At 43.5% G+C, this 25,552-nt stretch overlaps 2 protein-coding genes across 3 annotated transcripts; one reads left to right on the top strand and one right to left on the bottom strand.

Moving 5' to 3' along the window:
* Positions 1-1,289: 1,289 nt before the first annotated feature.
* On the bottom strand, positions 1,290-10,392 carry ZBTB8B (zinc finger and BTB domain containing 8B). Of its 2 annotated transcripts, XM_074976070.1 has the most exons (4): positions 10,299-10,392; positions 8,743-9,715; positions 4,778-4,956; positions 1,290-4,379 (listed from the first exon to the last, which is right to left on the bottom strand). In XM_074976070.1, exons 2-4 carry the CDS (start codon positions 9,689-9,691, stop codon positions 4,068-4,070), a joined length of 1,440 nt encoding a protein of 479 aa, XP_074832171.1. In that variant the 5' UTR covers positions 9,692-9,715; positions 10,299-10,392; the 3' UTR covers positions 1,290-4,067. The 2 variants fall into 2 exon arrangements, 1 of the variants encoding a protein (XP_074832171.1); XR_012642399.1 differs by lacking the exons at positions 1,290-4,379; positions 8,743-9,715; positions 10,299-10,392 and adding an exon at positions 8,175-8,727 and having other exon boundaries at positions 4,819-4,956.
* A 1,476-nt stretch (positions 10,393-11,868) lies between these two features.
* On the top strand, positions 11,869-24,975 carry LOC142001118 (uncharacterized). Its single transcript, XM_074976056.1, has 5 exons — positions 11,869-11,926; positions 13,642-13,757; positions 18,167-18,205; positions 19,024-19,093; positions 24,481-24,975. The coding sequence occupies exons 2-5, from the start codon at positions 13,696-13,698 to the stop codon at positions 24,973-24,975; spliced, it is 666 nt and encodes a 221-aa protein (XP_074832157.1). The 5' UTR covers positions 11,869-11,926; positions 13,642-13,695.
* The last annotated feature ends 577 nt before the right edge of the window (positions 24,976-25,552 follow it).

Raw genomic sequence — 25,552 nt, 5'->3', positions numbered from 1 at the left:
TTGCCCCACTACCCGAGTGGACACACCCCTCTGGTGGGCATGGCTCAGCTCACCCCACCGCCAGTGGAACACCTCCATGCCAGTCTTCCTTCTGCTTGGTACATGTGGCCAGCCAGCATAGGCTCCCCAGCCAGCGCCATAGATGGGTTAGTCCAAGGGTCTGGTTTGGGGCTGAGGTGAGTTAATCCTGGGGATGAGGGGTGGGTTTGTGGGATGGGGGGGCAGATTTGGGAGCTGAGGGTTAAGTCGGGTAAAGCCTGGAGACGGGGAGGGTTCGGGAGCTAGGGAGGGATGTAGAGCCTGGGAATGGAGTTCTACAAAATCTTTTGAGTTTATAAGGGTTCCGTGGTCACATAAAATTGGAAAACACTGAACTAGATATTCAATTTGATTTTTGATTGCATTGTGCCCCTTGCCAGCAATGGATGGATTGATTGTCTGGGAATTAAAAAGTGAGTGCAAGCCTTAACCCAGAGTTTCCTTAATCAGCTGATGTATGGTTTATAAAACTTTCTACCCCCACAAATAGTTTTATATTCTACACAAGGCCAATAGGTTCCAGACTTCTCCAGGTAACCAGTGAGGTCATTAAATCAGGTGTTCACATAAAGCTCAGCTCATAAAAGTATCTCTTGACTAAGATAGCTGAAGTCCTTTAGTCTATCAAGTTCTTGTTCAAATTTCAGACAAATTAAGTCATTCAGATTTGGAAGATCTCATTTACAAGTTCAATGCACCATTAATATCATCGCAGCATGCGCTTCTTTAGTGAAAAGCAGTGCAAATATGTACAAAAAAATTAAGAGGTATACTCCTAAACAACGTAAATTACGTAGAGCTCAAACTTTAAGATACGTAGTTTTTGTTGCCTTTTAAGAACTCTGAGAGAAAAGATCACATTAGAAACAAGCCTGCTATGAACATTTTCTCCGATTTTCATTCAGCACCATATGAATATTCTTTTAGAACAGTAGTGTCACTTTCTCAAAGCTTATAAAGGCTGGATTGCCATAGAAGATTTCAGGGAAACATGGAATTCGGTGGGAAGCACAGCAAACACAAACATCTGGTAACAAAAAACTTTTTTACCAAACACAGAAGCTGAATTAAGGACTCACTGAAAGACTAAGTGGCAAGCTATGACAGACCAACAGAAATTGCAATTTTGTTGGTCACTTTCAAACTGCAATGGAATTTGAATCTCTCTCCCACCCCACCCCTTACCCCAACATTACACAAAACTTAACACAATTCCATTCTCTATGCACAAGACACACAAGACAGTTTTTCTAAAACCAAATGAAACAGGCTGAATTAAAACAGCTGAAGGTCACTGCAGAATTTGCCGCAGCACTTAAATCCACTGCCTACATGCTTTCACAAGAGCAGGGATCTTCCTCTTCTGAAAGTCTTCACAATGTCAGAATTCACTAGTACATGCCTCAACATAGTTCTACAGTTTTTCTGATCAGAAATCATCAGAAAGATGCATTGTAACACACTATCCAGCACCATATTCAATGAATAATCTAGAGGTTTCTAATATTTACACTGAAGTGGTACCTCTCTGCCAGCATCATCACCACAGACCTCAGGATGCCAAGCTGACAAAAAGTTAGAATCACTATTTACACTCCTAATGCACCTTCATTACGCAACTCAGTCCTCGGCTGTCAAAAATATGAGGGCTCCTTTTCAAAGTCCTTTGCCCATCTGATAAGCAGATATCAGAGAAAACCATTGTGAAGTTTGGTTGGCTGGGAAGAAACAGAAGTAATCAAAAAGATCAGCCCCCTGGGATTAAAGGTAGGAGTTTCAAAAGCGCTTATGTGATTTAGAAGCTTACACTATAGGCCAGACTTTCAAAAGCGTTTAGCACCCAAAATTGAAGCTGGATGTTAGGAGAGCTCAGTTCCCATTCACGATCCTAAATGAAGTGGCCAGGGCTCTTTTGAAAATCCAGACATTCATGTGAGCTGCTAGTAGCTGTTAAATTCTTTTGAAAAATCTGTCCCTAACACTAATTTCTTATGCTGGTGAAACTATAACAATTGTTCACACACCACCTCCATTTTACAAACAATATGAAATAAGGACTATTGGAATGGTCAAGTAATGAAGTAAAGAACCAAAACCAAAACCAAAAAAACAAATACAAATAGCTTATTTTTAAAATAGTTTCATTTGTCTTCATCCTATTGGATTGCAATGAAATCATAATGTGCATTTGTGATATCAAAATCACTTCTCTACAAGTAGATTGTAATATCACTGTAGGATTATTGCCTTAATACAGGATGAAGTAAATAGGGAAGCTGAACTATGGGACAAAGTGTTCTTAGCCAATATATGAAATAAAAGCACAAGGTATACAGAAAGTGACCGGTTAAATTAGATGCTTTTTTATATATATAAAAATGTTCCATTTTATGTTTGCTCAGTGTAAAGAATTCTTTAAAATATAAAAAACCTGTCTTAAGTGAGACAACGAGAAGTCCTGTGGCACCTTATACATATATTGGAGCATAAGCTTTTGTGGGCAAAGACCCGCTTTGTCAGATGCATGTAATTAAGTGACAATCTTTGTCAGTGACGTCTGTCTGCAATCTTCTGTTCTAGCACTTGATCCAGAAACTGAGGTTCAAATACAATAAGCTTTTCACTAAGCATTTGCAAACAAGTCACAAAGTGCTATCTACATACAGCATGCACTTTGCTTCACAGAATCTTTTATTATTGCATCTTCTTTAGTCTTAAGTTCAGCAGTAGCTTGCCCAAGATCACTTTATGGTTTCCAAGCTAATAGTGTACAACAATTTGGTACTGGACAGGCAAATTAAAGTCTCACTTCCTTCAAAAGCCAACTTGTATCTATCCAAAGAAAATGCAGGATCCAAGCTGGAATTTTAAAAAAGAGCAAGTACCTGGATGAATTCGTAAGACAATGAAAGGGTACAAACCATCACAGGAATCACCAAAGACTATTTTAACTACATAAGAAATAAATCACATCCGGAAAGAGATTTACATACAGGGAGTCTCTAATTTTACAAGGGTTTTCACCTGACCTCTTCAAAAATAGTTTGCCATGTTGGTTTTAAATATGTAGCCAAGTTTTTGTTTTTTTTTAAGTTGTACTTCAGCAGCAAATCTGGCTATTTAATCTACTATACTCTTCCAGACTGCTAGGTTATAACTTCTACTTTAAATGGTTGAAAAGAGGTGGGCAGTACACTTGGTCTTGCTTCAGTGACTAGTGCACTTTGGACACCTTATGTTACTAGATCATATCTTAAGTATTCAGTGTAGTTTTCAGGCTTTACTACTGTCTAATGGGCAGTAAAGATAGACAAGAAGATGCACAGCCCAAGCTGTTCTCCAGGAATGAAAATGCAGTGAAAACTGCCTCAAAATCAAAGCCTGCTCTGCAAGTACGTACATGAACAAGCATGCATTTGAAGATTCTCTACTGAATATGCTTCCCTCTGTAGCATATTTGTTATTGGGCAGTTTACTCTGGCTTTCAGGTCAAATCCTATTCTACATTTTTAAGATTAAAACAGGATTTTAATTAAAACAGGGTTTACAGTTTCAAATAAGACTTTCCTAGCACAACAGGGACAAGATTGCAAAATTGTTTAGAAAAGTCCCAGGTTAAGGATGAAAACTACATTTATTTTCTTCATATCTCTTCTTAAAAAGGTGACGGTGCCATTACAGTATTGTGGAAGGAAATTCCGTATCAAATGATCATGGAGGCCCTTCATCTTAAAGAGTGTTATCCTTCCCTCATAGCTAGGGTACAGAAGCAAAACAGGTGATTGCAAGGAGACAATCTTGGCTCACCCAGGACAAGAAATTCCCGCAGATTTCTAGTGCACAGCACTGAAAAGTTAAAAAACAAATTCAAAATGCCGCAATCCACTTCTTTCCACCTGTTCTATCAAAACTGGAGGTTAGTAATAAAAATACACAGTTCCACAATATTGGCAAAATATAAAGCTTTCTGCTGTAGAATGACCAATCACAGGGGAGACTCTTTAAATCCACCCACCCTCCTTTTGTTGCTACATAAGTGCCTCTCGGTCTGATAAGCTTCTGCTGTTCTCTTGCTTATCCTCAGTATCGTCGTCATCTGCTGGATCGTTTTCCTCACCAGACTCCACATAGATAGGCCAATCATTGTCTGTATCACCTTTTTCTTGACCTTCTGATGAAGGTTCCATCAGACTGAGATTAATAGGCATTGAATCCTCGTGAGTAGTCGTTACACAAGTGCAGCTGTCGCACAAACCAAAGCGCCTTAATCCCTGTGATAGGCTACTTGTGAACGTTCTTCTGCAACCCTTGCAGATAATTGGCTTGTTTGATCGGTGCACCTGATCAATGAGAAATAACATCATTGTAAACTGGTTTGTCTGTCGTGTTGTTTTAGCCCTTTCTGGGGATGCTGCTTCCATATATTCCAAAGACAGACACACAGCAGCATTTACCAAACACGCAGAGCAAATGATCACCTTACCTTTCCAAGAACAAAAGCTTTGGACCAAAATAGTTGTATTGCATTAAATTTCAATTTCTTAGTCTTAACCACAGTCTGGCTAGTCTTAAATATTGGGAGCAGAATCATTGTATCCTCTACATCAGAACAGATGTAAAATGTGATACCTATACATTCTTTACACACATCAGCATAATGACTGAGCAACACTGGACACAGGAGCTTACTATTTATTATTAATTCTGCTTCTGACAGACCTGCTTTCATTAAACTTACACTCAGAGCATGACTCCGAAGGTGCTCCTGCCGAGTGAAGCGTTTGCCACAAGTCTCACAAGGATAAGGTCTCTCGCCTGTATGAGAGCGAATGTGCCGTTTTAGTATTCCCTTCTGCTTAGCCGTGTAGGGACAAAATGGGCATTTGTGGAGCTTGATTGGCACAACTAACACATCACCTTTTAAAAAGAAAACAATATATTTTAGACAATTCAATAAAGTTAGCTAGGTTGCTTATCACAATCCTTGCCTGTGAGGTAGAGTGAGAATACTCACATTTTTCCTCTTTGTAGCTGGCTCACTTGGATTTTTTTTTTTTAAAATGTTAATGCCCTCTTTTTAAAACGTTTATGGAGCTGTGGGTGCTTAGCACCCTTGAAAATCAGGAAGTTTTGGAAACATTTAATGAATTGCCCAATTGGTTTTTGGTTTGATGTGTTTGTTAGTCAACATTTAGTATGCGAGCCATTGAAAGTATCTTATCTCCTAAGATTATTTTTGAAAAGGTGTTATTAACAGCACTGGAAACTACAGTCTTTAATTCAGCCACAGAACAGGTACTTCACAGATAGTAGCAGTGCAAGTTTTCCAATGTCCTATAGTATTGTGCCTCAACTTAGACATAGAAGGATGATCCCTAGAGGTAATTAATGCCTCTGTCCCAATTCAAGTCTTAGTAGCCTTTCTATTGGTACTAACGAGATGAAAGTCTCCAGTACATTTGCTGTTTGTATTTTACCTCAGTGAAATATGCTGAGATTCAGAATATACACGTACAATTAAACACCGATGAAATTCATGCAAGGAGATCCAAAAATTGAGAACTGTATTAGATTACATTTTTAAATAAAAATTGGCATTACTTAGTTCCTGATGGTAGCCAATGCATGACTGACAAAATACAACTGGGTGGCGATGCGAAGCAATTAAAAATGGGTGTTGCTTTACACATTGATTCAGGAAAGCACTTTAAACACATCAGGGTTCCTGCTTGATCTCAAAAACAAAAAGAAGTCTCATAAAAAGTGGAAAGTAGGACAAATTGCAAAGGATGACTAGAAGCCAACAATACAGATAAGCAGAGGTAAGATTAGATTAGAAAGGCAAAGGCATAATAAGATCTCAAATTAGCAAGAGACATAAAAAGTAACAAGAATTCCATAAATATATTAGAAGCAAGAGGAAGACCAAGGATAGGGTAAGTTCACTGCTCAGTGGGGAGGGAGAAACAATATCAAAAAACTTGGAAATGGTAGAAGTGCTTAATGTCTTATTGTTTCAGTCTTCAACATGAAGTCTGATGAAGGAATGCCTAACATAGTGAATGCTACTGGGAAGGTGATAGATAGGTTTAGAAGATAAAATTAAAAAAAGAGCAAGTTAAAAATTACTTAGAAAAGTTAGATGTCTGCAAATCACCAGGGCCTGATGAAGCGCATCTTAGAATACTCAAGGAGCTGATACAGGCGGTATCTGAGCCTTCAGCTATCATCTTTGAAAACTCATGGAAGTCCAGAGAAATTCCAGAAGACTGGAAAAGGGCAAGTATATTGCCCATCTATAAAAAGGGGAATAAGAGCAACCCAGGGAATTACAGACCAGCCAGTTTAACTTATGTGCCAAGAAAAATAATGGAGTAGGTAGTTAAGGAATTCATCTGCGAACATCTGGAAGAAAATAAGGAGATAGGTAACAGCCAGCATGGACTTGTAAAGAACAAATCATGCCAAACCAATCTGATTGCTTTCTTTGATAGGATAATAAGTCTTGCGGACAAGGGAGAAGCTGTGGATGTGGGATGCATAGACTTTAGTAAGATATTTTATACAGTCTTGCATGATCTTCTTAATAAACTGGGCAAATACAACTTAGATAGGGCTACTATAAGGTGATGCATAACAGGCTGGATAAGCATTCTCAGAGGGTAGTTATTAATGGTTCACAATCATACTAGAAAGGCATAACAGGTGGAGTTCTGAAGGGGTCTGTTTGGAACCAGTTCTGTTCAATATCTTCATCAATGATTTAGGTATTGGCATTGAGAGTATGCTTAGTAAATCTGCAGATGATACCAAGCTGGGAGGGGTTGCAACTGCTTTGGAGGACAGGGTCATAATTCAAAATGACCTGGACAAACTGGAGTCATGGTCTGAGGTAAACAGGATGAAGTTTAATATGGACAAATGCAAAGTACTCCACTTAGGAAGGACTAATCAATCAGTTTCACACATACAGAATGGGAAGCGATTGTCTAGCAAGGAGTATCACAGAAAAGGATCTAGGGGTCATAGTGGACCACAAGCTAAATATGAATCAACAGTGTAATGCTGTTGCAAAAAAAGCAAATGTGATTCTGGGAGGCATTAACAGAGTATTCTGAGCAAGACACAAGAAGTCATTCTTCCTCTCTCCTCTGCGCTAATTAGGCCTCAGATCTGTTCTCAGATCTCATCAGATCTGATGAAGTGGGTCTGCCCCACGAAAGCTCATCACCGAATAAATCATTTTGTAAGTCTTTAAAGTGCTATATTTCTGCTGCTTTGTTTTGCAGAATCATCCTAATAATTCTTGTGTAGACACACACTTTAAAAAAAAAAAAAGATAAAGGATATCTTAGATGGATTCTGTAACTTCAGCTATCAAGACCTGGATTCAGCATTCTTTGTCTCTCTTGAAAGAGCTGACTTCATCACAAGGACCTAAATCATCATAAAGTATAGTTTCATGTTCTACTTTAGGTGCTAGTGATGGCCACTCTTGCAAGAGAGAGACAGAACCATGAAGATACATATTTTTAGCATTAAAGTTTCTAGCAAATTCTGTAAATTACTGATGATTTTATCAGATTTGATGAAAGTTTTCAAGTAAAATGCTAACTTGCAATCTGAAGGGATTTACTTGAAAAAATATCAATAGAACATTTATCCTCTTAGACATCTGCTCTGCTGCAGTATTTTGGAAGCAGTAGATATTATTGTAACAAAATACTACCAAAAACATTACTTCCATTATGCTGACTGACAGTTAATGACTATCAGATAAACATTAGATTCACCAACAGTAAAAGTTTCTTACAGACCTGCTGAATTCTCAGTGGCTTTAAGAACACACGTGTGTGTAAGCTAGTGATGACATAAATGTAGCTTTACTTTCTACAGTATACAGCATTTTTGTAAATAATTCCTGTTGCCTGCATCTTTACTTTTAAGCTTGGTGCATTCTGAATGGCTAAGAGAACGGAGGTGTCCTTCAGGAAAGGAAAAGATCCCACCGTAAAAAACAGTTTTTAAAAGGTAAACAAACTGTGATTGGGAAAAAAAATAGTATTCCAACTTTATTGCAAGCAGATGAAGACCCAAAATCGTAAACAGCCATTTTAGGAAACATTCATATTTACACGAGTTTTTTCTTCTTCACGTCCCTGAAGGTGCTGCCACATAGCCTTCCTGCTGGTGCTGAGAAATCCCAGCATGCATTTGTGCTAGTGAAAGCAGCTGCCCCGATGCTCAGCAATGGAGGAGGTCTGCCTCTACAGGGAAAGTATGTAGCATAGTTAATATTCTGCCTCTCAGTTTTTAGAGCATAACCACCATGGGCTTATCAGTTTGTCTTCTGCACAATACTGACAATTATAAGAGGTAAAGCTTTTCTTACATTCCTCCTTCATTCCAGTGTTGCCCTAAATTATGTAACTATTTAGTCAGCTGGTGGTCACCAATATTAGAGTCCAAAATATCTATTTCAAATAAAAGTTTTTAGATCAGAAAATACTTACCTTCCAAATACTGCACTGAGCAAAATGAGTGAAGTCCAGAACAACAGTTTATTTTGCTGTTGCATAAAATTCAGCAATATTTTCCTGTGAAGTCTACTGAACAAGAATGAGAATAACCATTCAATTAACATAAAAAGTTATGCAAACAAGCAGCTTCCTCATCTGTTATGCACACATCTACTCATCTCACCTGTATCCTCACCATACCAGTCGCTGTGAATGTCCATCATGGAACTCATGGCCACCCCTGCATCTTCTGGCCTACCCTCAAAGCCTCGAACAAAGTGATGAACCACATCATCTTTTCTTTGCACTGCACTGTTGCGCAGTAGGACCTCCAGAAACTGTTTCATGTGATAGTTATTGCAGGCCAAGTCCATTGCTTGGCCACTGTGAAGCCCCTCTTCCATCTGCTCAAGGGATAATGGAGTAGGATACTGCTGTAATCGTTCACCCACTTCTACTTCTACTTCATCAGAGTCAAATTCTACTTTTGGTTCTACTACCCCTTTGGGCAGAGAAGAATTAATGTCATCTGGAGAATCACTGCTTACAGGGTCTCTCACCACAAGTTCCAGTGGGTGGCAGCTGCTGCATTCGCCACAGGGTGGATCTCTCTGACAATCCGAAATCCTTTCCTTTTCTTGCAGAGAAGAGACAGAGGCAGAGCACTGGCTCTTTGTACCATAAGAAGTTCCCTCTCTGGCAGAACTAGAGCTTCCACTATCAGCCTGATAGAAAGCAGCTTCTCGCTCTATTTTTCTGCAAATGTCCAGTGATGACCTAATGTATGTTTTGCAAAAATTGACCACATCAGTCATTTGCAAGTAGCTAGCTGCAGACATGACTTCAATAACATTTTCCCCACAAAGATCCAGCTTCCCCGAATAAAGGAAATCTAGGATGATGGAGAAAGCCTCTGAGGTAACAATGTCCAAAGAAGCAGTGCTGTGTCGCCCACTGTCTTGAATGTAATGAATCAACAAGGCTCTGAAGTAGCCGCTATTAGCGAACAGAATGTTCTTGTGAGCTTTGAAGATCCTGCCTTCCACAATAATACTGCAGTCACAAAAAAAGTCCCTCTTGCGTTGCTCATTGAGCTCTCCCAAAAGCTTGGTGTAATATGACTGCATCTCCATTTCTCCGGTTGCTGCTTCTGATCACTGTCAAGAAGAAACAGAGGAAGACCCATTAGAGCACAAATTTTTTCTCCCTTTCTGGAATCAAAACCTATCATTGTTTTTCCTCCCTCTTAAAAAAGAAACTGGTCTATAGTTATATTGAGACTCTGGACAATGTTTTTTTTTTTTTTTAAAAACCTGAGGTCACTGGAATATTCCAGTCAGGATAGTCCACATCCAATTACTATGAGCATTACCTTAGCATCAAGGAGTCCTACCCATGGATCAAAAACCCATTGTACTCTACAAAACACAGAAGAAAAAGATGGTCCCTACCCTAAAGGGCTTACAATAGCTATCCTTTCTTAGGGAACAATGCATTACCTTGATAACTTTAGTATCTTATATCCCAACTCGACAAAACTATCACAGACACATGGCAAAGATGCAATGATTGTGCACAGTGCTTCAAGGAGTCAGAGCAATGCTATAATTCAGATATTATGAGATGGTATCTGCTTTTCATAACACCTTCAGTAAAACTGATTCCATAGTAAAATTACAACCTGTCCTGAGAAAAGTTTTCGAAGATATAGTTATCAATTTCGCCTTTTTAATTACGTACTGTTCGTCTCCTTGGATGAGATTAGATGTACAGCCACTAATCCCTCGTTCTTTATAAAGCAGGCACTATTGCTTTTATCATATTGGCACTCTAGAGTAAAATTAGCATAGGCTTGTTGCTCAGAAGCTACTCTGGCAGAAAGGCTTAAAAAACTGGAAAGGATTAAAAAGGAACCATACATTTTACTTATTTAAAGCTTTCAACTGGATAAACTTAAAGAACTTTATAAACATGAGTAGTCTCAGAAGGGGAGCCGTGTTAGTCTGTAGCTTCACAAATACAGCAAACTCTTTCATATCCAGCAGTCCTGGGACCAGGAGGTTGATGGATATTCAAATATTCTGGATAATAGAGAGGTACACATAGCAATGCATAACACTTAAGAAAAACAAGATTAACAAACAAAAGTATGCAGAGTACTTTATTTACCAATAACGGTAGTACTGTACACTGTAAACTTATACTGTATTTGCTGTATTTTTATTTGTATTTACTTTCACTACCCTGTACTTATGGAAAACGTAACTAAAATTTACTTATGGTTAAAATCCCAGTTATTTGAGAGTTCCACATAATAGGATGCCAAATATGAAAGATTTTACTGTAACAAGCAGGCCGGTAACACCTTAAAGACTAGCAAATGTATTTATTAGGTAATGAGCTTTTGAGATCTCATAATGTTCTTGTGGGAGGGGGAGCCCTACGAGGTGACCAGCCAGTGTGAAAAACTGGGACAAGGGATTGCAGGGAGAGAGGTAGTAGTAATAGGCACCTACATAAGAAAAAAATTAATATACATATATTGGGACTGTCCCCATAGAAGTGGGACAGCTGGTCACCCACGGTCCTATGCCCATTTTACAGGGAGGGGACTTGAAGGATAGGATTAAGATCAAAGCTAGGAACCCAGCTCGCCTCAAGCCTGCACTGCAGCCAGGCACCCCTGTGGCAAGCAGCCCATGGCTCCCCGTGTCTGCCTGTGCTCGGGGGCAACGGGCAGCTGAGCAGGGCCGACCCCCCACCACCCGTCACACTTCGCAGGGTCAGCGCTGCCTCGAGCCCACAGGCCGCCTCCCCTCCCGGGGCTTGGTACTGGAGGGGGTAATGGGGCTGGTCTTCCCCCCCCCCGGCAGCCCCGCCCCCAGATCTGTACAGAGGGCAGCAGGCTGGCGACGGCGGGGGGATGCCGCTCGGCCGCCCCGTACCCAGGGCCGGGAGATGCTTGTCCCCCCCGCTTGAACACGCCCTCCCCATAAAAAGAAGGAACCTCCATTCTCCCTCTCACCTTTACCCGGCCCCTTCCGAAGCGCAACCGAACCTGACGCACACGCCGAGTCGGTCCCGCCTTCTCGCCCCACCCATCAATCCCGCGGCAAGACTGGCCCAGGGGCGGGGCCTTCTCTCCCAGCAAGGTAGTGCGTGCAACACCCCGCCCCCCCCCCTCCCTTCCGCGGAGCATGCGCCCTTCGCCCTGGCCGCCTGCTGGGCTGTAGTTCCCTGCTGGGATTCTCTTTCTAGGTTAGGGGGAGAGGGAACTACACATCCCGAGATGCACAGCGAGGGCCCGTGTGCGGCTCCCGGGAGGCGAGGCTAGGCGTGCTTGGGACGGATGCTCGTGTGTCCGCAGGGTGAGGATTTAGCCCGGTTTAGCCCACGTGTGCGCTGAGAGGCGGCTGGGGGGGAGCAGGGAAATCAGTGAGATCAGCGCAGTTTGGGGGAGGGTGACTACCTGTCCTGTGTTTTGCGGGGTTCCTGTTCCCTGGCAGCCTGTGTCCTGGGGTGGCAGCCTCTCCTGCCAGGGAGCTCCTCCGCTGCGTGGCTGCCCTGTTCCTTGGAGCTCTGCACCTTGTGGTAGCAGCTCCTGTTGAAGGGGAGCTCCTCTGTGGGGCAGCTGTCCAATTCCCCGGCACCCCACAGGGGCAGCCCCGGCTAGTGGCAAACTCTACAACGGGGCAGCTGCCTCATTCTGTGGTGCCCTATGCTTAGGAGAGGCAGCTCCCGCTGCCAGGGAGCTCCTTCGCCTGTCAGCTATGTCTTTCTCAGCCTCCCACTCCTCAAGGAGGCAGCTCCTGCTTCATTCCCTGTCCCTCCCCTTGCCGAGTGGCCTTTGAAACATCCCCCACCAGGGGGTTCTGGAGCCCTCATCCTTCACTCCTGTTCGTCCCTGGGGCCTCCCCATTGGAGTCTGCAGAGCCCCCATCCTGGTGTTTCTCCCTGAAGGAGGAGCCACCATGGTCAAGGAGCCCTGACATGGGACAGCAGCCCCACTCCCATCCCTGGGAGCTGGTGTCCCATATTTGCCACAGGTCAATGTGGTCAGCCTAGTTTAGGGTCATATTCGCTTTGCCTTGGAATGCTCTCAGTCCCCTGCCGTGCTATGGACGTGAGGCATGTGTGTGTCTCCTTTCATTCCCCCCCAAAACAAGCAGTCCTGTAGCACCTTAAAGGCTAGCAATTTTGTTAGGTAATGAGCTTTCGTGGGTCTTACCCACATAAGCTCATTACCTAATAGATAAAATTGTTAGCCTTTAAGTTGCTATAGGACTACTTATTTTTTGGTGAAGCTGCAGCCTAATACGGCTACCCCCTCTGAGATTTTCATCCCCAGAAAGCCTATACCTTATCACAGATGTAAAAGGGTAAGAGGCGCACAGGCTGCGCTCCCCAAAGGAAGCTAGGCGCCAAAGCCGCCTCAATTTCAAAGGCAAGAAAATGCAAGAAATGTTCATGGATGGACATTTTACACCCCCATTTCACAAAACCACATTTCATTTGTCTCCCATGCATACCTCAGTGCTCCCCAACAGATAATCATTTTTCTCTGTACTGTCAGTTTTCCTGCTTTTCTCCTCAGTGTGTTATTTCCTTTTGTAATACACTAGTTCTTTATCCATGTCAGACCTACACCTTCCCAGAGTATCAGTCTTTGCCAAATTCCTTTTCCCACACTCCACCCACTGCAATAATCTTCCTTGGCCAGATCCCACTTTCCAGCTCCTCCATAAATTCCTTATTTCTCACACTTCTCCCTCACATCTCCTTTCCAGTCAGTTTAGTTCTCTCTCTCTCTCTCTCTCACACACACACGTGTACACACACACAATCTCCATCATCCCTTTGCTATTTTATTCCCATCTTCCTGCATCTTCCTCAACCCTTCAATTAATAATTACCAAAGGTTTTGTACACTCCATTTCCACTCAGCAGATAAATAAATTTGCTATAAGTTGTATTGGGAACACCCTTCTCTCATAAAGGAATGCCTAAACAGCATGCCCCTTCACACATACACACTGGTCCCTCCAACAATAAAGACAATGTATAGTATTCTACCACTATGCAGGAAAGAAGAGTCAAGCTAAGCAAAGAGGAAAATGGAAAATGAATCTGGCTACAGATGCTGTATATACGACATGCCTCCCAGACAAAGCGTAAAAAAATCACATCCCTGTTTGCCACGTAAGTTATTGTTCAGACTCTCCTACATGGCTTCCAAATCCCAATGGGGAGCAGGAGCATGCAGCGGTAGGTAGCGAACCAATAGCAGCACGGCAAGTGACCTAGCTCTGCTGCCATTTTCAGAGAGCAGTGCAGCAAGGGAAGGACATGCACATATTGTCCGAGAGCACCGGGACTTATGCAATTACTTATGCATCCTAGACACATGTGCCTTCAAGGGACAAGATGGGGGAAGTAATATATTTTATTGGACCAACTTCTGTCAGTGAAAGACACAAGCTTTTGTGCTTACAGCTTTTCTTTAGGTCTGGGAACCGTACTGAGCGTCACATGCTAAATAATTGGTTTCCTCTTGTGTCTGTAAGGCGGATAGACCTCGATCATTGGCAGGCAGGAATGAACCTGTGACCTTAAGGGCTAAAGCCACATGCTCAACTGCATGAGCTGGCTCTGAGCCAAGAGTATAGAGCAGAGACTTCACTCTCCCTTGTCTGTGGTCTCAGTGCCTCTGAGGGTTACATGTTTTACAACTCACACCCAGTATATTTGCCATGCCTGAGGAACAGCTCTGGGCAAGTTTAAGAATTTGTCCCTCTCACCAACAGATGTTAGTGTAATAAGAGATATTATCTTACCTAGCTTGCCTCTCTAATCTTTAACATCCTGGGACCAACACAGATAAGTTAATATTATTACACTACTGTCAGTCTATCTACTACTTCTTTTACTATACTAAAATCATTGTTGGGCAAGAGGATTCCAGATTAAAAAGGTTCAACTTGTATACAATTTCCCTTCTTAAATCCTCCTACAATATTATTTTGATATATTATTTGTGATAGACCTAGGGCAGCTGGCTACAATAGTTCCATGGAGGACAGCCATGCCAGGAGCTGGCTGACTGGTTTTCTGTTCCCTAAATAAACTGCCAGACTGCTGCCTTTTAATCAAGGCAGGCAGGCAGGCATGTGAGGCTACTTAAGAGCTAGCTTGAAGCATTGGGCTAATCAGGCACCTGCAACCAATTAAGGCCTGCTGGGCTGCTTTGTAAGGTTTCCTCTCAGGTATGGAAGGGGGAAGGAGTTGAGTGAAGGACTGAGAAGAGTAAGTGTGTTGTTGGAAAGTTGAGGATAGAGTGTTGGTGCGGAAGGAGGGAAGATTTGTTCAGGTACCAGGGAATCATATAAGGATGAGGTCCAGGGAGAAGGCTGCTGTATTGGGGCTAAAGCAAAAAAAAATCAGTTGCTCACTCTCTAGGGTCCCTAGGCTGGAAACCTGGAGTAGTGGGCAGGTTTCCCCCCAACCCTCCCCACACCACAAAATGTCTGCTCCTGGAAAAGGGGGGCCAGGATTATGGAGGGGTTTCACCCCATCCTTTAAGTGTTCCAATGTCTAACTTTGAAGTGCTGGCATGCATGTAGCCATGGGTGCTTCAAAGTGCCCACACTACTTCAAAGTGCCTTTACTTCCCAAAATTTTGACACTTCGAAGTTGCCGCAGGGGAGAATTAGCCTAATGAAGGGCTGCATATTCACTGCAGCACTTTATTGGTAATCTCCCATCACCCTGATTAACATGCCCCATTTGAAGTTGAGGGCAAGTGTGGGCAAGCCCTTAATAAACTCTTTTGTTAACCTTTAAAGTGCTACAGGGCAGCTTTTTTGTTTTGTGAAGATATAAATTAGCATGGCCACCTCTTTGTGATTCCACCACAGGTATTCTTTTCTATGTTTTTTTTCAACACTGCTTTATGTCAGGCAAGGGCAAACATCTCTGATTAGTCATTGTTAAGCACCAGTTTTGCCTCAATTCATACACTAACAAGCTCTTTATTAAATGCCGTTCATGATCAGTTTCTGGGGTGTCAGAACTTAATTATATGGAGATTCATATGGCCTGTCCCATAAATGAGCGTTAGTATTTACAGGTCTGCTCCAGTCAGTAATTGGGGCTGTCTCTGCAGGAGTATGCTCTGCTTGATACCAATTGCAGTACCATTATTTTCTGTCTTTTAATTGCATTTCTGGAGGCCAGCTTATCCGGAATGGATTCCACTTTGTCTGCAGTTTTTCATCTGCTCAGCAGTGAACCTGCACAGATTAGTGCTGGAGTTTCTAGGTTTTCTTTATGCCATTGGTGTCTGCCCTTCCCTTCATTTTAAAAGTGTCTAAACTCAGGGACTCAAAAAGACTTGATCTGCTCCATTAAAATCAACAGGCTTTTTTGTTGTTGGCTTGAAAGGGAGCAGCATTGTGTTGTGGGTGAGCAAATTATTTTAAATCAATGTAGAGAAATGTTAATTTTATAGACAAGGCATGAGGGCCCTTAAAATGGAAGAGCTGTTTTATTGAAAACCAGTAATAAGAATGTGTGACTTTAAATGGGGAGTTTGTTTCCCCACAAAGCAGACAGAAATTGCCCTAATGAAAGATAATTGTGGCAAGCCAGTTGGCTAAGGAATTGTTAATCTATTTTTGATTGCCAAGATTCCTTGTGTTGGCAGGAAAAGTGACAACAGCCCCTTTTCCAGTTCCTTTGTGAGAGTTACCCTATTCTCCTGGTTGTGTCTGATTTAAAATCAAGAGTTTATGCCAGAAGGGGGCACACAGCAGGGACACATATGTCTTCTTTCAGCTTCAACAGTAGCCAGCCACTTTACTGTAGCAGCTATAAGGGGATACAGCACAAATCCTTTGTTAACCTGATGCAGCCATATAAGAGCTCATTAACTACTTCATCCACAGTTTGGCTAGTTTTAAGGAATTTCTTATTTGCATTTCCTTTTGTTAATTTCCCTCTTCAGTCCTTGTTACTAGTGAACTGGGAGCCACTGGAGTATCTGACTCCAGAGCCTCCACTATGGTGGTCAAACTGTTAATGAGAGAAGTAAGATGAATGAAGTGGTGCCTTTTACTGGGCTAACTTCTGTTGATGAAAAAGACAAGCTTTCAAGCTTCATGGTGTCCTTTGTTAAGTGACAGCCTGTTTCAGAATAACCTTGCAAGGTTTAATTCCTTCCCTTGGCAGCAAAAGGCCAAGACTTTATCAGGATTCAAAAAAGAACTAGACATATTCATGGAGTATTGGTCCATCAAAAGCTATTAGCCAGAATGGGTGGGAATCATGTCCCTAGTCTCTGTCAGAATCTGGGAATGGGCGACAGGGGACTGATCACTTGAGGATAATCTATTCTGTACTGGGATGCCTGGCATTAGCCACTGTCAGAAGACAGGGTACTGGGCTGGATGGACCTTTGGTCTGACTCAGTATTTCAGTTCATATGTTCTTAAAACTCACATGTGAAGCCTAGTCTGCGAAATACTTGGTCATTTTGGTTCTTAACCCAGCATGTAGCAGGTTGGGTTAGGTCCCAGTCAGGATTTAGTGGGGAGGGGAGGGGGAAAGAGAGAGATTATTCTGAAGCATTTTATTTCTACAGAGCTAGCAAAATTAAAGATTCCTGGTTCCTTCACACTGTGGCAGAATGCATAGTCTCAGGAGTGATTTTCTGGACTGTCTCCATGGACTGTTTAGAGAGCTTAAACTGGAACAATAATTCAGCTCCCTTTGTCAACAGCCACATGAAACAAAACATGTTGCTTCTTCTGGGTCTGATTCTGCAACTTAATGCAGTAGTTCTTACTTATGCAAGTAGCTCCCTTGACTGTGAGACTAGCCAACATGAATAAGGCGTGCAGAATCAGACCTTCTATTCTGACTTGCGTTGTTTGTATGGAAGCCAATTCCACTCAATCAGATGAGTCCCTAAAAGACATAATTGTGAGGGAGAGGTTTCACTTTACATATTTTACATGCTAAATTTCCTGCTTTTGCATTGCCTAGTTTCAAAATGTAACCAACAGTTCCAGTGATAATTCCTGATTGTTTTGTATTTACTGGAAAACAGCACTTAATAAAGATATGTTAAAAAGCATAATCAATGCTATTTATTAAAAGCCTGAAAGATACATACCTCATAGAACTGGAAGGGACCTTCAGAGGTCATTAAGTCCAGTCCCCTGCCATTCCTGACACTTTTTTTTTTTAAATCTATTTGTTCCAGACTTCGGGAGCGCCTCCTCAAGGATTAATCCGCTAACTCTGGGTTTACAAGGCCAATGCTCAAACCAGATGTCTAAGAACTGAATAACTCTGGGTTTGGAAGTTGCATTTAGAGCTTTTCATTTATTATCCCACTCGTTCTCACATGGCCACATGGATTTCCTGGCAAAACTTCTGTTGACAGATTGTGTATATGTAAAAGTAAATTGAAAGACAATCCACTCTGTACACTGAGAGCAGCCAGACTGTTTGGCCCTTTCTCGCCAGAATGGCTGACCAGAAGCTCTGTCTGTCAATAAAAGGGCCTTGGAGCATCTACACAACTGATTTTTTTTTTTTTTGGACAGGAAACCATCAAGAAAGGTGTCAGACCCAAACTTGGCGAGGTATAACGCTGCCTGCAGATGTGCAGTTTTTGTCATTGTGTGTGTAGACACTCCAGTTTTGCCAAAAAATCTCTCATGTAGATGTAGCCAGGGTACTCAAGGTGAGACTCAGCAACAAGCTAATCTCTGATTTATCACGGACAATCCTCTAACCTTACTAGTCCTGACTGAACTCACAAGAGAGGCTTGATAAAGAGGTTGATAGGATTACAAGTTCTGTGTTGTTTTGTTTTTTAAAAGGACAAGGTTTAGGTAATTTACTTTTTGTGTAATATGTCCTCTGCCAATAAACTAAACTCTTCCAGTGATTCCTAAAGGGGAGATGTAAGAGATGCTCAGAAAAGTGTAAAACTGGATCTGCTCCATGTAAGTTGTTCAAGTCATATGTGTCATATTTTCTAGTATGATTCCATTTATAAGAGGCTAGTAAATGACTAAGAGACCATAACGTATTACAGATTGTCTTAAACCAGGCCTGTCCAACCTGCAGCCCTGGACAGCTAGTAATGCGGCTCCACAAGATCGTAAACTTTTAACGTTATTATGTGATTTATATACATTAACTATATTATATATTTTGTATGCGGCCCAAGACTATCTTCACTCAATGCGGCCCAGGCAAGCCAAAAGGTTGGACACCCATGTCTTAAACCAAGGCTATAAGTAGCTTATTGACATGTTGAACTCTCTCTAATAATTAATGATTTATGAAAGCACCTATTAACTATTTATTATTAAAAATGAAACGTTAATATAAAATGTAATCCAGATATGTTTAGTGTACTAATAAGATGATTTTGTGGTCTTCTGCACTCCAGAGCCAATATACTCTTGCTGCCAAAGAGCAAGACGGATTCTTGTCCTCTTCTTGCAACATCAGCCAGAGCGGTAAATGAATTCTTAGAACAGAATCCTTAATGCTGGTTCCACTTGATGATGGCCTTTGAAGCCAAAGGAGTTCAAATTGATGTTCAGCGACCTGGTAACACTTTAAGTTATGGCATCTAGTAGCAAGATTCATGGTCGGGTTTTCAGTGCATTTTGAAGTTCTCTCAACTGGGTCTCTCTGGGAACATCTGTGGTGCTGCCAGAGCCCTGGTGGCTGGAAGTCCATCAGCAGAAGGCAGTGCCTTTAAAACTGAGCACTTGGGTGGCCACCCAGGAGAGACTCTGGTGCTGCCCAGCTGATTAGTAAAATTCCCACAGTACCTACAGCCAGCAGCATGGGTGCACATCCCCAGACACTTGATGGACGGAACAAAGTTTATTCCACAGATGGATGGGGAAAAATTAGAGAGAACCCTGGCAAGGCCCCAAGGCCAGGACCCCTGCCAGGCCTGGGAGTCCTGCCACACCAATGGCATTGAGATCAGGAGCCTTGCCTTGTGCTTTGGTTTTGTCTGAAATGTCTTCTCAGGCTTTTTGTACAGCATTCCGATTAGGTGATTCATGTAAATATGGCTGTGACTATTTCTGGGGGTAAGAACCCCAAAAGAAAAAAACAGATCAAACAGCTTTGCTGCAGAGCTCATGTTCGGCACTGGAACAGCAGGCTGGGCGTCTCCGAGCAGGAGGGCCTCACCATGGACTTCTTCAAGACTCTGGCTTAGATTTGGAAACTTGAATGCAATTTGTTTACCCATTGTAAGTGTGTGAGAGGGAGGCCAGACAAGGCAGGGGTTAAACAAGGCCTGTTGGCCCAATCAGCCCCACCCCAGTTCACCTGCAGCCAGTGTCAGGCCTGGAGGGGTATAAAAGGGAGGAAGCCAGCCAAGAGGCAGGAGCTGGCTCTGAGGCAGCAGGCCCCAAGCCAGAGCTGCCACCTGGTTGGCTGCCAGAGGGCACAGCCCAGGACGCTCCCCCAGGCACTGAGGGGAGTAGGGGAGCCCCTCCCCCCAGGGAACCCCTCTCCTGCCAAAGGGGGAACTAGATTCTTGGGGCCATGCCCCAACCTTAAACCACAGACTCTCGAGTGGGGCTGAAAATCCACCCAACAGGCCCTGGCCAGGGGCCATAGCCACAAGGCCACCCGGTCCCAGGTGTGAACTGCTCAGACACACACTTATTGGGAAACCAAATCCACTACTAATGGAAGTGAGTTCAGCTCCACTGACCTCATGCAGAGAGGGGTTTTGTTTCCTGTGAAAAATGTTGAGGGGGAAAAAACGTCAAATTATTTGAAAATGTCTTTTTTTTTTTTTTTTTAAACTTGCATATGTCTACACTCGAGTTATTCCAGAATAGTTTACTCCAGAATTATTATTCCAAAATAAAGTATTCCAGTATAATACATCTACATTACAGGGAAGCCTCAAAAGAAGCAAATCCTATTCTGAAATATTGTCCACACAGAATAGAGCCTATTTCGGATTAGAGCCCCTGGAAGCACAAATTCTGGAATACTGTATCTACACAAGAGTTTTATTTAGAAATAAACTATTCTGGAATATCTTATTTTGAAATAGGGCTGGACGACCTGCAGGAGGTGATGCCTTACTCATGGGGCTCTGCCGTGCACCAGCTCTCCAAGATTGCCACCTGGCTACTGGCCTGCAGCTCCATTCTCAGGCAGAGCGACTCCCTGCAGGAGATGCCCCACCAGCTAAGCCAGCTCCACACTGCACCCCACAGCCATCTGCCTCCCTACCTCCAGCCCATACCCCCTGCTGAGGAGTAGAACCTGACCGCCTTTGCCCCTGCCTGCTCTGTGGTAGCATAAACTGCAGCAGGTTACCCGAGCTTCCTGGCTCTGCAAGAGGCTCACCATACTGCAGCTCCTTGTACAGACACTACTCTGCCACCTTGCCCTGCTCCTTGGGCCAGGTGGAACCCCAGGCACGGTCAGAAACAGCCTGCACATGCCTTGGTGCACATAATAAGTTTTATTCCACACATGGATGGGAAAAATAGAGGAAGCATTGTCTATGCCCTGTGTCGTACAAGAGGTCAGATGAGATGATCAGAATGGTCCCTTTTGTCCTTGGAATCTCTGCTTTACTACCAACCGTGGTCCACAAGCAATGGTTCTAAGACCCTATTCATTCAGGCACAGATCCACCAAACAGCCAGCTCCACTTACTGCCTTCAAACCAGACTCCTGGGAGGTTAAAGGCTTGACAGCCAATTATCTATACTCTGAGCCAGCCTGCCACCCAAACCCAAAATTGGATTATTGGTTGTTTAAGTGTAACAAGATGTTCAGTGCTGTACAGGACACAAGAATAAAAACAGTTCCAGCCCCAGAGAAATTCTGGTGTTTCTTCAATCTTGGTCAGGATATAGACGCCACAGCAAAAAAAGGCACATTTTTTAGAGGCTGAACTACTATTCGTTTTATCTTTATTTCAGATTCTTCAGGTCACTGTTGTAGCCGTGAGCACAGGACCAGATTTGCCTGGAAAAATCTAGTTTGCGTGGGCATAACTGCTTTTGAGAACAGACTGAACTTCATGGTGGATTGCGGGGGCTCCTGCTTCAGATCAAAGGTTGTGGGTGGGAAGGAAAGAGAAAAACCCACCGATGATGGACTGGGGCAAAATGGTTGTTTGCAGGGCTCATGTATCACACAAGCAACAACTGTTTCCAAAAAGGCTTTATTTTTATTAATGAGCCAGCCCAGGGACTGAAGGCTGTAGAACAAAAGCAGTTAAAAGGGAAATTTATGGACTGGTTTTGATAGTGTGCATGTGGACTCCTGCCTCCTTTTGTAAACCACAGCCCTTTAATAAATCAAGCGAGTTTGCCTGAAAAGCCAAAGCCAAGAGTGACAGCTGGGAGAGCTGACCTAAAGGCCCCTTGGCGGATTCGGCAATTCAGATGTCACCTGGTTCCTCTGTGTTTCCCAGTCACCTTTCCAGAGGCAGCCCCTGGGAGAAATGATGCACAAGCATAGCGAGGGTCTGGGATAAACATGCTCAGTTAGATTTTACGGTAAAATGAACATTCAGTCCTCATCCCACTTAGGGATCTGGACATGGACAGCCTGTAGCAGGAATGATTTAGAAACTTGCATGATAAAGAGCACAGCCCTTGGGGACCTGCCAGCCTCCAAGGGCACCATGTGGTCTTTGAAATACTAAGGTTGTGCAATGTGGCATTCAGCATTTCCCCCAGTGTCCAGGCAACTCAACCCCTTCACCACTCAATTCACCCAGATGGGCAGAGGATGAAGTCAGCAGTGGAAAAATCAAGCACAGTTCCTGACATGCAAGCACACGGCAGCCTGTTGTTGGGATAATGAGAGTCACTGACCCATGGGAAGCTGTCACTCAGCTAATACTCTGAAGCAGATGGTGTGAATTCATTGGCCATGTAATAGGCACGCACGTCTCTTCCGTTCTGCAAGGCTACGTCTACGCTAGCCAAAAACTTCGAAATGGCCATGCAAATGACCATTTCGAAGTTTACTAATGAAGTGCTGAAATACATATTCAGCGCCTCGTTATCATGCGGGTGACTGCTGCACTTCAAAATTGACGTGGCTCGTCCAGACGGGGCTCCTTTTCGAAAGGACCCAGGCTACTTCGAAGTCCCCTTATTCCTATGAGCAGATGGGAATAAGGGGACTTCGAAGTAGGCAGGGTCCTTTCGAAAAGGAGCCCCGCCTGGATGAGCCACATGGTGGCGAGCCGCCTCAATTTCGAAGTGCCGCGGCCGCCTGCATGCTAATGAGGCGCTGAATATGTATTTCAGCGCTTCATTAGTAAATTTTGAAATGGCCATTTGCATGGCCATTTCGAAGTTTTTGGCTAGTGTAGACACGGCCCAAGAGGCATTCCCTCTGGAGTTGTGTTTGTGCTCTTCTGTTACCAGCATAGGGGACACTCACTCCTTATACGGCATCCCTGTGTCTTGAAATCAGCCGGGACGTATTACAAGCACCGGGGATGGGTGAGGGCTCTGAATTCCTTGGGGAGGGAGCCTGGGAGGAGAGTTTTATTTGTGGAGTGAGAGATGGCATTGGCTTCATTGGTTCACAAGGGCCAATTTGTTGACCTGCAGGGTATGTTGAAAGATTTACCTGTTTACTCAAGCTTGCCCTTGCTCAGTTAAGTTCTTTTGCAACTATGGGGCAGGGGAGGAAGGAATTCTTTCCTTCACTGGCTTTAGTTTTACTCTATTATTTGTGGTGTTGTGAAACAGTCGCAAATGCAGCCTACAGTTGTGAGGGGTGCATAGGACTGAGTTAGTAATACTGCCAATATGCATATGTAACCTGTGTCTGTGAAGGAGCAGCTGGGGATGGGTATGAAGGGTAGCTGTGTTAGTCTGTATCGTCAAAAACAACAAGAAGTCCTGTGGCACCTTATAGACTAACAGATACTTTGCAGCATTAGCTTTCGTGGGCAAAGACCCGCTTTGTCAGATGCACAAGACTCATGTCTTTTCTCACGAAAGCTTATGCTCCAAAATATCTATTAGTCTATAAGGTGCCACAGGACTTCTTGTTTTTTGGGGCTGAGAGTCAGCTGTATGTAGGACCATTTTCCAGTTTATTCTGTAGATTCTTTGGCCCTCTTTCCTGCCTTTCTGGTGCCAGGACAATGGTTGAAGTAGGAATGCAATGGAGATGATCTATGTGGAGTGTCCTCGTCTCGAGAAAATGTGGGTGCTGCTTCACAACATTTGAAGAAAGGGAAGAGGCATTCCCCCCCCGCCCCCCCAGCCCCAAGCACAATCTGACCATAATTCTTCCATCTTGTGCCACTTCTTAGGTGGCTCCCTCTCATGACAGCAAACTGAAAGACTTTCTCCAAATCTTTGCAGGCTGAGACTGAACTCAGCCAAGTGTGTATGAGAATGCAAGTGATAGCACATGCAGTGGGGCTTTCTGGACACAGTAACCACAGAAACATTTCCACTGGGCACAGTAGTAAAGCAAACCAATAGCTCGTAGGTCACAGCATAATGGGTATGAATGCAATCACCATTACACTAGTAACGTTTATAAACAGAGAGAGAAAAAGTATGCTCCTTAACCTCTGATAAGACAAGAAGCAATCAGCTTAAATTGCTGATTTAGGTTAGACATTAGGAAAAACTTCCTAACTCTCAGGGTGGTTGAGCACTGGAATAAATTGCCTAGGGAGGTTATGGTATCTCCAACACTGGAGATATTTAAGAGCAGGTTAGATAAACATGTATAAGGGATGATCTAGACCATGCCTAGTCCTGCCATGCGTGCCAGGGACTGGACTCAATGATCTCGAGGACCCTTCCAGTTCAAGTATTCTATGACATCATCCGTGTCTCCCTTTTTTCTCTTTCCTAGCCAGAATGCTAACAGCATGTCTCTGATGAGGACTTCTCGCACCTTAGAGTTAGCTTTCAGCCTTGCAAGGTTAAACAGTTTCCCATCAGATCTTGTGTGCAGCAAAATGCCCTCTGTTGAAGATCCAAAGGCATGCTTCAGCAGGAGCGCGAAGAAGATCCCGAACAATGTCGGAGCAAGCACGCATCCTTGTTTGACGCCGCTCCTGATTCTGAAAGCATCCGATAATGCGCCGTCATATTGGATGGTTCCTCTCATGTCTTCATGGAACAACTGGATCATCTTGAGTAACCGCGGAGGACAGCCTATCTTGTGGAGCAGTTTGAACAGACCATCCCTGCTGACCAAGTCAAAGGCCTTGGTCGCAGACGATGCTGCTGTAGTGTCTCACACAAGACCAGCTTCAAAAACTGCTGGATCAGTTCTCCAAAGCGTGCAAGGACTTTGGGCTTACCATCAGCCTAAAGAAGACAAATGTACTCGGTCAGGATGTTGCTGAATCCCCATCAATCAGCACTGACAACTATATGTTAGAGGTTGTCCACGAGTTCGTTTACCTCAGGTCCACCATCACTGACACCCTGTCATTGGACACTGAGCTAAATAGGAGGATCGGAAAAGCAACCAAAACTCTGTCCAGACTCAGCAAGAGAGTGTGGAATAACAACAAGCTGTACACTCACACCAAAATGCAAGTCTACAGAGCCTGCATCCTCAGCACCCTCCTTTATGGCAGCGAGACTTGGACCCTGTATGCCCGCCAGGAAAAGAGGCTGAACGTCTTCCACTTGCGCTGCCTCAGGCGCATCCTTGGAATATCATGGAATAACAGAGTGACCAACACCACCGTCCTCGAGCAAGCTGGAATCCCAACCATGCACACCCTCCTCAGGCAGCATCGACTCCACTGGCTTGGCCATGTCCACAGGATGAATGATGGAAGGATTCCAAAAGACATCCTGTATGGTGAGCTAGCCTCTGGCAAAAGACCTCCCGGACGCCCCCAGCTGCGCTACAAAGATGTCTGCAAGAGAGACCTCAGAGAGGTAGACATCAAGCTGGACAACTGGGAAGAA

This window comes from Carettochelys insculpta, chromosome 24, assembly GCF_033958435.1.
Source record: "Carettochelys insculpta isolate YL-2023 chromosome 24, ASM3395843v1, whole genome shotgun sequence".
NCBI classification, from domain to species: Eukaryota; Metazoa; Chordata; order Testudines; family Carettochelyidae; genus Carettochelys; species Carettochelys insculpta.
Note: the sequence above shows the minus strand (reverse complement) of the source record. Positions and strands in the feature narration are given on the sequence as shown.

Excerpts from the sequence above, each read along its gene's own strand:
- ZBTB8B (XM_074976070.1), bottom strand. The coding sequence starts at position 9,691 with ATGGAGATGCAGTCATATTACACCAAGCTTTTGGGAGAGCTCAATGAG. Across the intron at positions 4,957-8,742 it reads CTGGTATGGTGAGGATACAG|GTGATGTGTTAGTTGTGCCA; the intron begins GTGAGATGAGTA and ends TCTTTTTAAAAG. Across the intron at positions 4,380-4,777 it reads TTCGGAGTCATGCTCTGAGT|GTGCACCGATCAAACAAGCC; the intron begins GTAAGTTTAATG and ends CTCATTGATCAG.
- LOC142001118 (XM_074976056.1), top strand. The coding sequence starts at position 13,696 with ATGCTGTATATACGACATGCCTCCCAGACAAAGCGTAAAAAAATCACA. Across the intron at positions 13,758-18,166 it reads ATCACATCCCTGTTTGCCAC|GAAACCATCAAGAAAGGTGT; the intron begins GTAAGTTATTGT and ends TTTTTTGGACAG. Across the intron at positions 18,206-19,023 it reads TCAGACCCAAACTTGGCGAG|AGCCAATATACTCTTGCTGC; the intron begins GTATAACGCTGC and ends TCTGCACTCCAG.